This window comes from Narcine bancroftii, chromosome 7, assembly GCF_036971445.1.
Source record: "Narcine bancroftii isolate sNarBan1 chromosome 7, sNarBan1.hap1, whole genome shotgun sequence".
NCBI classification, from domain to species: Eukaryota; Metazoa; Chordata; class Chondrichthyes; order Torpediniformes; family Narcinidae; genus Narcine; species Narcine bancroftii.
Genome location: NC_091475.1, coordinates 24,669,941 through 24,683,157, shown reverse-complemented (window position 1 = coordinate 24,683,157; position 13,217 = coordinate 24,669,941). Strand labels below are relative to the sequence as shown.

At 43.3% G+C, this 13,217-nt stretch overlaps 1 protein-coding gene across 20 annotated transcripts in view; it reads left to right on the top strand.

Moving 5' to 3' along the window:
- cadm2b (cell adhesion molecule 2b) overlaps positions 1–13,217 on the top strand; it is a 1,102,220-nt gene that overhangs the window by 709,834 nt on the left and 379,169 nt on the right. For 2 of the 20 annotated variants that reach the window (XM_069889151.1, XM_069889148.1), the window contains exon 1: positions 12,803–13,059. The exons of the other annotated variants lie outside the window; for them this stretch is intronic. In XM_069889151.1, the coding sequence (XP_069745252.1) occupies positions 13,047–13,059 (13 nt within the window). In that variant the 5' untranslated portion in view covers positions 12,803–13,046. Of the gene's footprint in view, positions 1–12,802; positions 13,060–13,217 lie in introns of those variants that run through there. 20 annotated transcript variants of the gene reach the window in all.

Genomic DNA, 13,217 nt, shown 5'->3' with positions numbered 1-13,217 from the left:
TCTACCCCTGCAACAACTTTATTCCCTGCACCATCTCTACCCCTGCACCATCTCTACCCCTGCAACAACTCTATTCCCTGCACCATCTCTACCCCTGCAACAACTCTATTCCCTGCACCATCTCTACCCCTGCATCATCTCTATCCTTGCACCATCTCTACCCCTGCATCATCTCTATCCTTGCACCATCTCTACCCCTGTACCATCTCTACCCCTGCAACAACTCTATTCCCTGCACCATCTCTACCCCTGCAACAACTCTATTCCCTGCACCATCTCTACCCCTGCATCATCTCTATCCTTGCACCATCTCTACCCCTGCATCATCTCTATCCTTGCACCATCTCTACCCCTGTACCATCTCTACCCCTGCACCATCTCTACCCCTGTACCATATATAGCCCTGCACCATCTCTACCCCTCCACCGACTCTAACCCTGCACCATTTCCACCCTTGTACAATCCACCTGAGTACAAGGATGCATGGATACATGGATCCTCCCTTCCAGTTATGTTCTGTTGGTTGTCTTGATGATCTCAGAGCTGCAGATTCCATGCCTGGAATATACAATCAGAAAATCCATTATTATAGGCCATTCAGTCCATTATGTCTATACTGACTCTTTGAGCAAGATATCGACCTTTGTTCCATGCCCTGGATCTTGTTGCCATAGCAATATCAATTTGTCCTTCAGTTGCCTCTTGTAATTTCCCTGTGAAATTTGCTCTGCCAGACTATTACTTGGTATATTCTGGGTCTAAACAATCCCAGGAAGAAGGTCTTCCACTGAATTGAATTCACTGACCATGGATTTACACATTCTTCCAGGATTTGTCAGAAGTTTCAGCTCTGATTGAATTTTTCCTTTACCTTCTGAGTAGATTGATTCCTGCTTCTTCAGACTGAGTTGTTGACAATAGCCCAGCAGAGGCGAACCAATGAATTGAAATGGCCATGCAGACTTCTTTGTTTCTCAAGTCAGTGTTCTCTGTATTTAGTCAAGTATCCTTTACAAATTTCCCCGCCTTTGGAGATTTGTGACCATCTATCTCCAATACCAGCATACAAACAACTGCTGGAGGAACTCAGCAGGTCACACAGCATCCAAGGGTAGAAATGGCCATTGCTAATCATCTGCAGAGAATGGACAAAGCACTTCAGCCCCAGTGATGTACAAGAGGATGTCCTGGAGTGTTTTGATGAAGGATTTTTCATCTAACTGGCAAAATAGACTGGATATTGTGCCATCAAAAAATTAATTAACAGTCGTGTTCTTCACGGTCCCTTGGGAAAGAATGACCAGAACATAACTGAATTCTTTATTAAGATGAAGGGTGAGGAAGTTGATTGTGAAATATTAACATCCTACTGTAATTTAATACATTCCTCCTTAGTACCCCTGCCACCCCCCACAGTCAGTACTGTCCTAACCCCCACAGTCAGTACCACCCCCATCCCCACAGTCACTACTGTCCCCACCCCCACAGTAAGTACCCCTCCCACCCTCACAGTCACTACTGTCCCCTCTCCCACAGTCAGTACTGTCCCAACCCCTACCCCCATAGTCAGTACTTTCCCCATCCCCATTGTCAGTACCACCCCCATACATACAGATGCCCCTGGAAGCTACTTGCATTGTCCGCCCCTCCTTAGCAGAGGATCCAGTATATGTATCAGGTGAGGGGAGGAAAGTTTAAGGGTGATGTTAAGGGTGATGTTAAGGTTAAGTATTTTACACAGAGTTATGGGTACCTGGAATGCAGTGTCAGGGGTGGCTGTGGAGATTGGTACAAGGGACATTTAAAAGACTCTTAGACAGGCTCATGGATGCAAGAAAAATAGAGGGCTATTGGTGTGAGGAAGGGAAGGGTTAGATTGTCGAGTACGTTTATTTAAGATGGCACAGCATTGTTGGCTGAAGGGCCTGTACTGAGCTATGATGTTTTATGTTCCACTCCCACTCTCTGCTTTCTGTCCTGAAATAAGAAGAAAATCACTCTTCTCCTGGTCTCTACCTCCACACTTCACTGACCTTTCTCATTTGATTATATGGGAAAGTCTTATTAAAAAAAAACCTTTGAAAAGCTCAGTAACACTTACTTTGTTAACACATCTACTTTCCTTATTAACACTTGAAAAAAATTCAGTAAGGTTGGATCAGCAAGATTTCCTGTTTGAAAGCGAAAAACAAGGTTAACTCACCTATTTGAATTTTGGGAAGTAGGTGAGAAGGCAGAATTGTTGATTTGAAGGGTAGAGGGGAAAGAGGTGGGCTTCAGGAATTTGGGGAGATTGATTTGAGAGGATATCACATTCAGCTTGTCTGGACAGCATCATTTTGGCAATAGAGCCCATGAATAGAGAAAGATAAATATTGCTCATAAAATGAGTTAGACATGGAACTAATTAATATCAAATACTTTTCCTCTTCTGAATCACCAGCCAGTTGATTGCTGCACAGTTACATCTCTTGGCCTCAGCGCCTCCAGAAAATGCTTACTGCATCTCTAAACATTCCAGAATATTTCCCAGAACTGCCAATCATTGCTGCCTCAGTAACAAACTCTGCCAATTATAAACATAACTGAATGTGCAACAATCTCTTTTGAATCCAAGTGGAATCATGATTTAAAATAAGTATGTGTCATTATTGCATTATTTACCTGTGTGGATTCAAGATCACACAACACGGACTCATGCTGGGCTTTATTCCACTGTGATGCCAGAAGTTACATGGGATTTATGGAGTTCTACACTCTCTAATTAATTCAGTCATTCTTCACATTACCTGTCACTATGTTGTTGTTTTGTACACAAAATCAAAATTCATGAAACCATCTCTCCCTCAAATTTGTTCTTGTCAAGGAGTTTAAATGTGTGCATCTTGTGCTGAACTCCACCTCCTGTGAAGCTTCCTCCCTAACTCTGGAATCACTGATGCCTCAGTGATCCGTCAGAGTTTAAGCTGCACATCCACCTCCGCACCCACACTCTGCTTGCTGCCTGCTGCCACCGAATGCTGTGACTTGCCTGTATTTTCTACTTAAATTAAATCATGTTTACAGCATGATAACTGGCCCTTCCAGGCCACGAGCCTGGTCTGCCCAATTACACGCAATTAACTCCAACCCTGTATATTTAAAAGGTGGGAGGAAACTGGAGAACCCATGAAAAACCCACACTAACTGTGCCACCCAGCTGCTGGCTGGCTTCTCTGGTGTAACAGCCCAGAGATTGTGGCCAATGAATAGCCTGTGCCCCCTGCTAATCCACAAAATGTTTAGGAGTTGACATGTGGGATGATGCAGAGGATCTCAAATGTTGCCATTTACTTTCCCCTCTCTGATCTGCTCAACCTGCTGAATTCCTTCAGCAGATTCTTATTGCTCCTGTAACATATTGACTGATATGCCAGCAGACACCTGCATCCTATCCCCCACCCCAGGCTGAGCCTGCTATCAAAACTTAAGATGTCAAAACAATCAAAAAAATTCAGACAAATAATTCATGAGGCAAAGCATGGGTATGCACAGAGAATCCACAGACATCTGTGTGGCACCAGCAATATGAGGGACATATGGCAAAGTTTTCAAACTATAATTGACCACAAGTAAACCTTGCAGGTCAGCCTCAATGATGCCTCCCTTCCTGTCAGGTTGAATCTACACATAGTTTGACATCAGAGAAAGGCTCGTCGCCTCCTGAAGAACAGGCACCCACGGCTGAGGAAAGGAAGATCCTATCCATGGTGAACCCATACAAATTAGCAGGTCCAGATAACATACCTGGTTGGGTGTTGAATGACTGTGTGGGGATCATAACAGACATCTACAATTCAGTACAACTTTGATTATCTGAAATGATCGGGGCCATTTTAAAAACAGCTCAGTAGCAACAGCAAATCACTCGTATTAATGTTTTAACAACAACAAACAATAAGGTAAGGCTTTTTAAACATTAAAATAATGTTGAATTCTCACAAAAAAAATGCTGACCACTGCCGATCACCAACACCTCCCCACTGAGGCCCCTCCCATGCTGGGAGCCCAAGGGTCCCGCTCCTACCCAAGAGCTTGAGATCCCCACTGCCACTGGGAGCCCAAGATCCGCTGCTGCCACTACCGGGAATCCAAGGTCTGCTGCTACCGCCACCGGAAACCCGAGGTCCACTGCTGCTGCTGCCGGGGGCTCGAGGTCCACTGCTGCCGCCGATCCTAATGTCCCGGACAATTTGGCTCCAAAAACATTTTGGATAAATGAGGATTTCTGATTTGTTTTGGATATCCTCATTTATCTGAATTTTTTTTAATTTCGGAAAACGGAGGATTTCGGAGAATCCGATTTTGGATAAATAGAGTTGTACTGTATTTCACTGCAGCAGTCCACCGTTCTTGTAGGATTCAAGGCAGTCACCACCATCCTGGTGTCTAAGAGACAACAGTAACTGGACTAAATGACACCTACGATCATGAAGTGCTTTGGGCGGCTGGTGATGGAACTCAAAGTGCACCAGCAACATTAGACTCATTCCAGCTTGCCTACTGTCCAAACCGGTCCACAGATGAGGCCTTGACCCTCCACTCTGTCCTGACCTACCAAGGGAACAGTACATTATACACTAGGCTATTGTTCATGAACTTCAGTTCAGTGTTCAGCGAGATCATACCTCAGAGGCTCTTGGATAAACTATCCTAGCTGGGACTCAACACCGCTCTCTGCAACAGGATTCTGCAGTCTGGCTCGGTTGGCAGCAAAAGCTCAAGTTCCATCACGCTGTGTGTTCAGCCCGTTACAGTTCACACTGATGACTCGCAACTGCTCTGCCAGATTCAGTTCTAACTAAATCATCATGTGCGTGGATGATATATCAGTGGATGGCCTCATCAGAAATAATGACGAGTTGCATTATAGAGAGGAGGTTGAAAGGCTCATAAAATGGAGTGTAAACAACAACCTGAGTCTCAACGTGGACGAGATAGAGGAGATGATTGTGGACTTCAGGAGGATGAAGGTCGACTATTCTCCACTACACATTAACAGTTCCATTGTGGAGAGAGGGGACAGTGGGAAGTTCCTTTGCGTGTATGTAAATGACGACCTCTCCTGGACCCACAGCTCTTCCTTATAAGATAAATCCAGCATTGCCTACGCTTCTTTGGGAGGTTGAGGAGGGCAAGGCTACCAACCCCCATCTTGATAACCTTTTACAGGAGTACAATTGAGAATGTCTTGTCTGTAATATTGTGTGGGACAGTCACTGCAAAGTATCATCATGGACGTCTATACAGAAGGTCATCAAAATGGCTAAGAAGATCACTGGGTTCTTCTATTGACAATATTCATTCGGATTGTAGCTTAAATATGGGGTCTGAGAATTATTGAGGATCCTTTCCATCCAGCACACAGTATCTTTGACCCACTACCATCAAGAAGGAGCTACAAGAGCATCAAAATCGGGACTGACTGCCAGGCCCCCACAGACTGTGAGATTGATGAACAGTATTCTGTAACCATATAAATTATCCCAAATATTTAGGTATTTATTTTGATTATTAATGTGGTGTTTATATATTGTGTATTGTGGTCTGGAGAGATATTGTTTCACTAGGTTGTATATGTACATTGAGATGATAATAAAGTTGAACTTGAATGAGTCCATTGTTATAACCTCGTGTGTTTATTCCTGACCCATGGAGCAAATTAGAGCACCATGAACACAACTTTGGATATATGCAGAAGTCTGGTGACTTTGTAATATTTGTCTTTACCTTCAGAATGTCACCTCTTCAGTATTTATCCCCCACAGTTTATTAGCTCTATGTCAGTACAACTGTGAAACTATTTGGAGCAACACTGAAAGCTCTCCAACAATTATCTGGAATTGAAGTTATAACATCATATGATGCCACCTGTCAGAAAGAGGCCTTTTATCCACTCATTCTTTATCGGCAGTTTTAGAGTTTACCAATTATTCTCACACCCCCTTCCCACTGGCCTGTTGTACTCTCTCCTGCCATAATTGATTCATTTCTCCATTTGAGGGCATTGTTGAATCTTCTTCCTCTGCCCCTTCCACCTCATGCACTTCGCCCTCCTCGAAGGCCAAACATCCTTCCTGTACGGCACAGAATCAGACTGCTTCGGTGGGTAGTGACTTTAATTTACTGATATTAATATTAATGTAATGCAGGAAAATGCAGACCTGTTTTGGAGAATCAAAATGAGGAATTGAAAATAGAACTAAAGGAAAAAGCTGCTGATATTGGCAATCTGAATTCAAAATAAAAATGCTGCACATCCCCATCAGATCTGCGAGCAGTGAGGATGCCTACCTTGATTTAATGAGATTTTTTTGTGCAAAGTTATTTTTAAAGTAAATTGCCAAAGAAGCAATTTCATCAGTATCTGGAGCAGATTTCCAAAGAGCAAATCCATCTCACAGGAGTAAATGGTGCCATGGATCAGTAAGTAGAACCCAGTGGCCCAAGGCACAGTTTGTGGGTTCATCTCATTCCAGAGACAATATACCCTTTCTATCAGTGAAAAATCCCAACTGTAAAGGCGGAGGTTCTCCACCCTTATGTCGGGAGACTTACCTCCTTGAATGCGCCGTGACCAGCTCCAAGGCACCAACTGCGATCCCTCTTGGAGAAGGGTAATCGGTGGAGCGCAGCACTCCACTGCCGCACATGAACATAATGCCACTACAAGCGGTTAGTTAGAGGTGGGCTGATGACATCGCAGTGACATCATCAGCCTGAGATGCAGGAGTGGGATTTTATGCCATTAATGTTCTTTATGATGGTGTGCAGGATTTCTGTCTGGATACTAATTCTGGCTGCAAACATCGCAATCATCTATCTTGCCTGCTCTGGGGGGGGCACCATGATCCACTATAGGGCTCTTTCCATGTCGGCATGATTGAATGATGTCAACTCAGCAGGCCACGCTCTGGCAACAGTCACCCCACCTCCATCGGCTCTGGAGGGTGCTATGAGGAGCCGCTCAACATGAATTAGACACAGGAGCAGCCTTTTAGGGTTGCTCCATGAAAGGTAATTTTATATTTTCCCTCTGTGCTTATAGCTGGCCTCCAGGTGGAGGCCTGGCATGAAAGTCCTTAAGACTGCAATGTTTGAAGTCTGTGCACCAGCCATCTTCTGGCAGAGATGTTAAGTCAAGGGTCTGTCTGCTGTTCAGGGATAGAAGGCTTCAGGGACTGTCTTGAAGTGTTGTTCTCTGGTTCCTGCTCTGCGGGAGGTGGGAGCCTACTAGGCGCTGATCGGTTATCAAGTTTCCTATATTATAGCAGGGGTTAGGTTAGACTGAGTCACTTGAGGGAGTGAAAGGCATCACATTCTTTTTTCTTTCAATGTGCCGCCAGGTACTTTGCTGAGAGAAGCTGTGTCTAAAGGGGATTTTATGCACAAAAGCCGCGTTATCGCCTGCTCAAGTTTTAAAAACAAGGCAAATTTACCTTTTATTTCAAGGACGGAAAAGGTGGATAGTGCAGTCCTTTTATGTAGCCCAGAGCAGCGCGCCAGTTTCCCAGGACAAAAGGGGTTGCAGCAAGGCAGCAACCGCCCTGCAACAGCCCTGCCACGCCACTGCCTCACAGCCCCCCCCCCCGCTGCCTGACAGTCCCCCAACTCTGCTGCCTGAGCCCCGCTGCCTGACAACAACCCTCCCCACTAACTGACAGCCCCACCAACCTGCTCCCTTCCTACTCCATTCCCCTCCCCCTCCATTCCCCTCCCTCCCTCCCTTTTCCATTTTCCCTTCCTCTTGCCTCATCTTCCCCCACTGATCCCATCACCCCGCTCCATCCCTGTTCACGGAATCTGTAAGCCCTGTACACCTAGCATTGAATGAAGTGGATCTGCCAGCAGGAGCCTGCAGAGTTCTGGACATTCGGTCCAAGGTCCAAGGGGCAGTGTGAGGGAGCAGGGCAAAGGAGCAGCATGGAAGAATGGGCAACCTGAAGGAGTGGGCAGCGTGAGGGAGCAGGTGGTGTGAGGATCATGGCAAAGTAAGCAAGCGCAACCTGTCATAGTGGGGCAACAGGGCTGTCAGCGCGAAGTCAATCATCTTACTTCCCTGTTTGGAGCTGCTTTCAGCAGCAATTTTTTTTACACAGGAAATGGAGCGACTTTGCTTCACCTCTGACCTTACCACCATAGGCAGAAGGAACCTAGAGCTAGTTGGACCATCCAATTCACCTTTGGATCTTTTATGCACGCAAGTGAAGTGCCTTAAAGACAGAGGAAACCTGTCTTTACAGATGGCTAATTTTCACTATAAAAGGGCCTTAAGCCACCAGGACAATAAGCAGCACTCCACTAACCCCTGTCCTTGATTTTTGATAAAACTGTTCTCTGCTGTTTCCTGTCACATCTTCCTACATTGAAAGATACAAAATACTCATTCTATCTTATCCTTATCCCCAGTATAATTTCTCAAGGCACCATTGTTAATCTTTTCTTTTTTATGAATCTATAAAACTTTTAGTGTCCATTTAGGTTTCTTTCTCAGTAACTCCTCAATAACTCATTCAGCACATATTTTCCTTTCTAATTTTTTGCTCTTCCTTTGCTGAATCAGGAAGGAAAAGCCAGAGGTAAACAATCCAGTGTTCACTGGGGGATCAGAGGTGGAGAGGGTGAGCAAATTTCAGTTCTTAAGAGACACTATCTCAGAGGAACTTTCCTGGATCCAACACACCAATGGCATCATGAAGAAAGCACATCAGTGCCTCTACTTCCTCAGGAATTTGTGAAGGTTTGGTATGACACCAGAAACCCTGGCAAATTTTTACAGAGGTGTGGTGGAAAGTGTGCTAACCAGCTACATCACAGACTGGTATGGCGATACCAATGCCCCTGAGCATAAAGCCCTCCAAAAGGTCATGGTCACAGCCCAGGACATCGCAGGCAAAACCCTCCCTACTATCAAGAAGAACTACAGGGAACACTGCTGTTGGAGAGCACTCAGTAAAATGCTCTGGTCTCACTGCTACCATCAAGAAAGAGGTCTAGGTGCCACAGGACTCATACCACCAGGCTCAGGAATAGCTGCTACCCCTCCACCATCAGACTTCTCAATAACAAACTCAATCAGGGGCTCATTTAAGGACTCTTACCTATGCACTTTATTGATTTTTTTAATTCTCTCTGTATTGCACAGCTGGTTTGTTTACTTTGTTATCTATTTACAGTTCTTTATTTGTTTACAAGTGTACACGGTGTACAGTTTTTTTACACTACCAGTTAGTGGTAATTCTGCCATGTCCACAGGAAAAAGAATCTCAGGGTTGTAAGTGATGTCATGTATGTACTCTAATAATAAATCTGAAATCTGAATCCCAACATTTTCTCAATCTCCATTTACTACTTTTTTTGAAACACTATAAACCTTCATTGTAAACTCTGCTTATTTGCAATGATGAACCACTTTTTCTGTTGCATTTTTGTAGATTAAAGGACCCACTATACTTATTTATCCCTGGAATAGTAACCATTGCTTGTTTACTGTCCTATCTTTCAATGTAATGTACCAATCTACTACCACCCACATAATTTGCTTTATATAAGAGCTTGAAATTTTCAGTTTTAATATAAAATTATATCATGCTATGATCACTCTTCCCTTTTGGACCATTAACTCTAAGATTATGGAATATTTCCACTGCATGACATTAGATTGAAAATAATGCTCCCTCTTTAATTCTTCAACTTACTGATCTCATAACTATTCCATGATTTGTACCTCCACACTTTTACTTGGGGGTCTCCAGCATATAGTTAATTAAAGAGAGAGAGAGAGAGAGGGAGAAAGAGAGAGAGGAGACTGCAGATTCTGAAATCAGAGGAACTCAGCATTTTGAGCTGAATCATTGGAACAGAAGGTCATTGTCAACATTTTGTGTCAGATCCTTCTTCCAGACATATTTCATATTCCATAAATGACTATTAAAGTTTCCCCATGATTATCTTTATTACACATGACTTTTATTTGGTGGTTTATACCATGCCCTGCCGTACTCTGTTGTAATTGTTATATGTCCTATGTCCTGCAGTGCTTACCTTATTTTTGCTTTTCCTTAGACCCAAACAAACTGATTTCACTCACTTTGTTTTCTGACTTCTTTCATTACTAACAACATGGCCACCCCTCCGTTTCTATTCCACCAGATCTCATTTTAAAATGAAGTATTCTGGAATATTTTATCACCAATCTTGGTCACTTTGCAGCCATCTGTGTTTTGGCCATCAGGTTATTCCCACTTCTAAAGGGGCACCGCTAAAGTCATCCTGTTGGGGTGGGTCACTGCATGGGATGGGAACTGTTCCGCCCAAGACCACAAGAAATTGCAGAGGGTTGTGAATGTGGCTCAGACCATCACATGCACCCTTCCCCTCCATATGAACCTTCGCACTTGTTAACTAATTTGCTTTTAATGCTTAACCACAAGGCTAGTTATTCAGTTTATGGGAACACTGGTCCCAGCCTGATCCAGTAAAACCCAACCTAAAAATGTAAGAGAATTTTATTTCAAACTTCTTTGCAAGAAAAAAAAATTCTAGAAGGGGAATAATTCTAACAGCGAATTTAAAATATCTACTGTTCCTTCTTGCACTCTGTTTTGGGGGTGGGTATGGACATGATGGGCTGAATGGCCTGATTCTGTGCTGTATAAACCTTTAATATGACAATTCAGACAATTACTTTGCTCTATTCTAGGGAATCGCCTTGCAATTCTTGAAATATTCCCTCGATCTTCTGACGACATTTGTCTTCTTACGAAACCATTTATTATTCGTCTTGATAAAAGTTCTGGTCTGAAATGCTAACCATTCTTTTTCTCCCATTGATGCTGCTCACCACATTCCACCCCCCCACATTGAGTATCAGATTATTTGTTGCATTTATAATGTAAACCCTGTAAAAGTAACAATAAGGTAGGCAATTCTTTGATGGAGAAGGAGCAACTCTCAGCTGGTGTCCTGGTCTCCAGACATCAGGCCTGACTGCCCCATGAGATTGGATCAATAGCACATGATATTCCAGTAGAAACCCCTGAACTATCCTGCTCAGCCTAACTGGAGAGCTGAGCATGAACAAGAGGCCAACAACAATCAAATGGTTGTTGCTCTGCTGGAGAGGTTGTCATGGTGAAAGTAGTGATGACTCATTGTTCTGAGTAGTTTGGGAGAAGAGTGAACACAGGTCCTGCCTAGCACAAGAGTTGCTGAAACAGAACCCTGACCTTTTCCATTGCTGAAAATTTTCTCCAGTAATAGAGAGAATAACAAAGATTATAGTTTACTGAATTCCTACCTCTAGGAAAGTTGTCCATCCTTTGATTAACTTTCATAGCCTACATGAGACCTTTTAAACTTGATAGCAATTAAGCTGAGAAATGTCAGAATCTATCAAGCAATTCGGGCCCCACCGGAAGGACATGTTCCTTTTTGTAAATGGAATTTGTAGGCCTTTTACCAGCTTTCCCCACATGTTAAAGGGTTGTAGAATCTGAGTTTTGTCACCTGCCCTTCCATCCCTGACCAGGATGGTTGTTGAGTCAGTTCCTGGGCAGGCCAGACACATTGGCCTGTCCTACATTCAGAAAGCATTACTGAGTTTGTCCATTTTGATGAAAGCTAACAGATGAAGTGGGGACAGTCTGCAGATAAAGGTACCAGTATGTGGGAGCCATGGCACTCACCACAGCCTCTAACATGCTGTTCACACAGCCAATAGTGACTCCCAGATGTTCAAACTTCATATTTATTGTTAGAGTACTTACATGATATCACATATAACCCTGATATTCTTTTTTACTGTGGGTGAGGCAGAATTACCACTTATTGGTAGTGCAAAAAAACTGTACAGTCAAGCGTCGCTTAACATCCACGGTACGCTCTGTGAAATAGGATGTTATGTGATTTGTAACTTATGCATACACCATATTATGTACTTAGCAAAGCTATCTGAGGAACTGTAGCCTGTGTAAACAATTATATTGTATCATGCGTAACCTCGTGTTTATTGTATTTCTCGTAGTTCCGGAGCATAGCTTTTCCCATGTTTCATTCTTTATCTTTATGTTTAGATCTTGTTCCCATTTTTCCTTGTTCTCTTTCTCTTGCAGTTTGATGTACATGTTTGTTATAAATCTTTTAAATAAGAAAGTGGAAAAGTTTTGGGAAGATCTAAATCAGGTATTAAATAAAATCACGAAAAGCAACATACCAAAAAATCCAAAGATCTTTCTTCTAAGTAATATAAGAAGTAAAGAATTTGGACTCGATTTTTTGGATGGAGCACAAAAAAAGATTTATTATGATAGCCTTATTTAGTCACCTGTATTGACTAAATAGCCATGGTACTTTATGCTGATCCCCTGTCTCCAGCACACACATTCTGGGTGGTGACATTTTTGGAGTCTTCTTCTCCTATTGGCAACTTAATTGTCCATCTCACTCATGACAAAATGTGTGGGGCTGTAGAGATCCAACCTGATCCATGGGTTGTAAGGTCAGCTCTGTTTGTAGAGGAACTGCCAGTCACTCCTGGTGAAGGACTCTGAAATCCCCACCCAGAGAGGATTTGTGCCCTAATTTCTTTCAGTGCTTCCAAGTAATGCTCAACATAGAGGAGCATTGATCCACCAGCTGTAGGAGGACAGGAGGTGGGAACCAAGAGGAGGCTGCCTTGTCCAAAGTTGCTCTCGTGTCATGAGGCTGGAATCAATGTGAAGGATGCCAGGCCAACTCCCACTTTGTGTGTCACTGCCCCTGGAAGGTTGGCCCTGTCAGAGGGACAGTATGCTCCCTGGAATTGTGATGGATACTGTATAAGATTGTCTGGTGCCAGGAACAACTTAACCCTGTCTGAATGTGATGCCATGGTCAATATGGTCGTTCGGTGTTATTCTTTGTCCAGTTCAGTAGTATGGGTACAGCTGTGCAGTTTTCTGGCCTGGTATAAAGGTTTGCTGCAGCTTTGAAGTGGGACGTGGGCCAGGTTTCTTCTTCTCAAAGACATGACTGAACTAGGTAAGTTGTTACACAATCTCGTCACTTTTGTGATCATTGCAGCCATAATTAATCATTCCTTTTAATTCCAGATTTAAATTGCAGTGTTGCCAAATGATATTTGAAGATACATCCCATGGATTGTGAGTTTTGGCATTTGGGTTATTAGTTTGGTGATT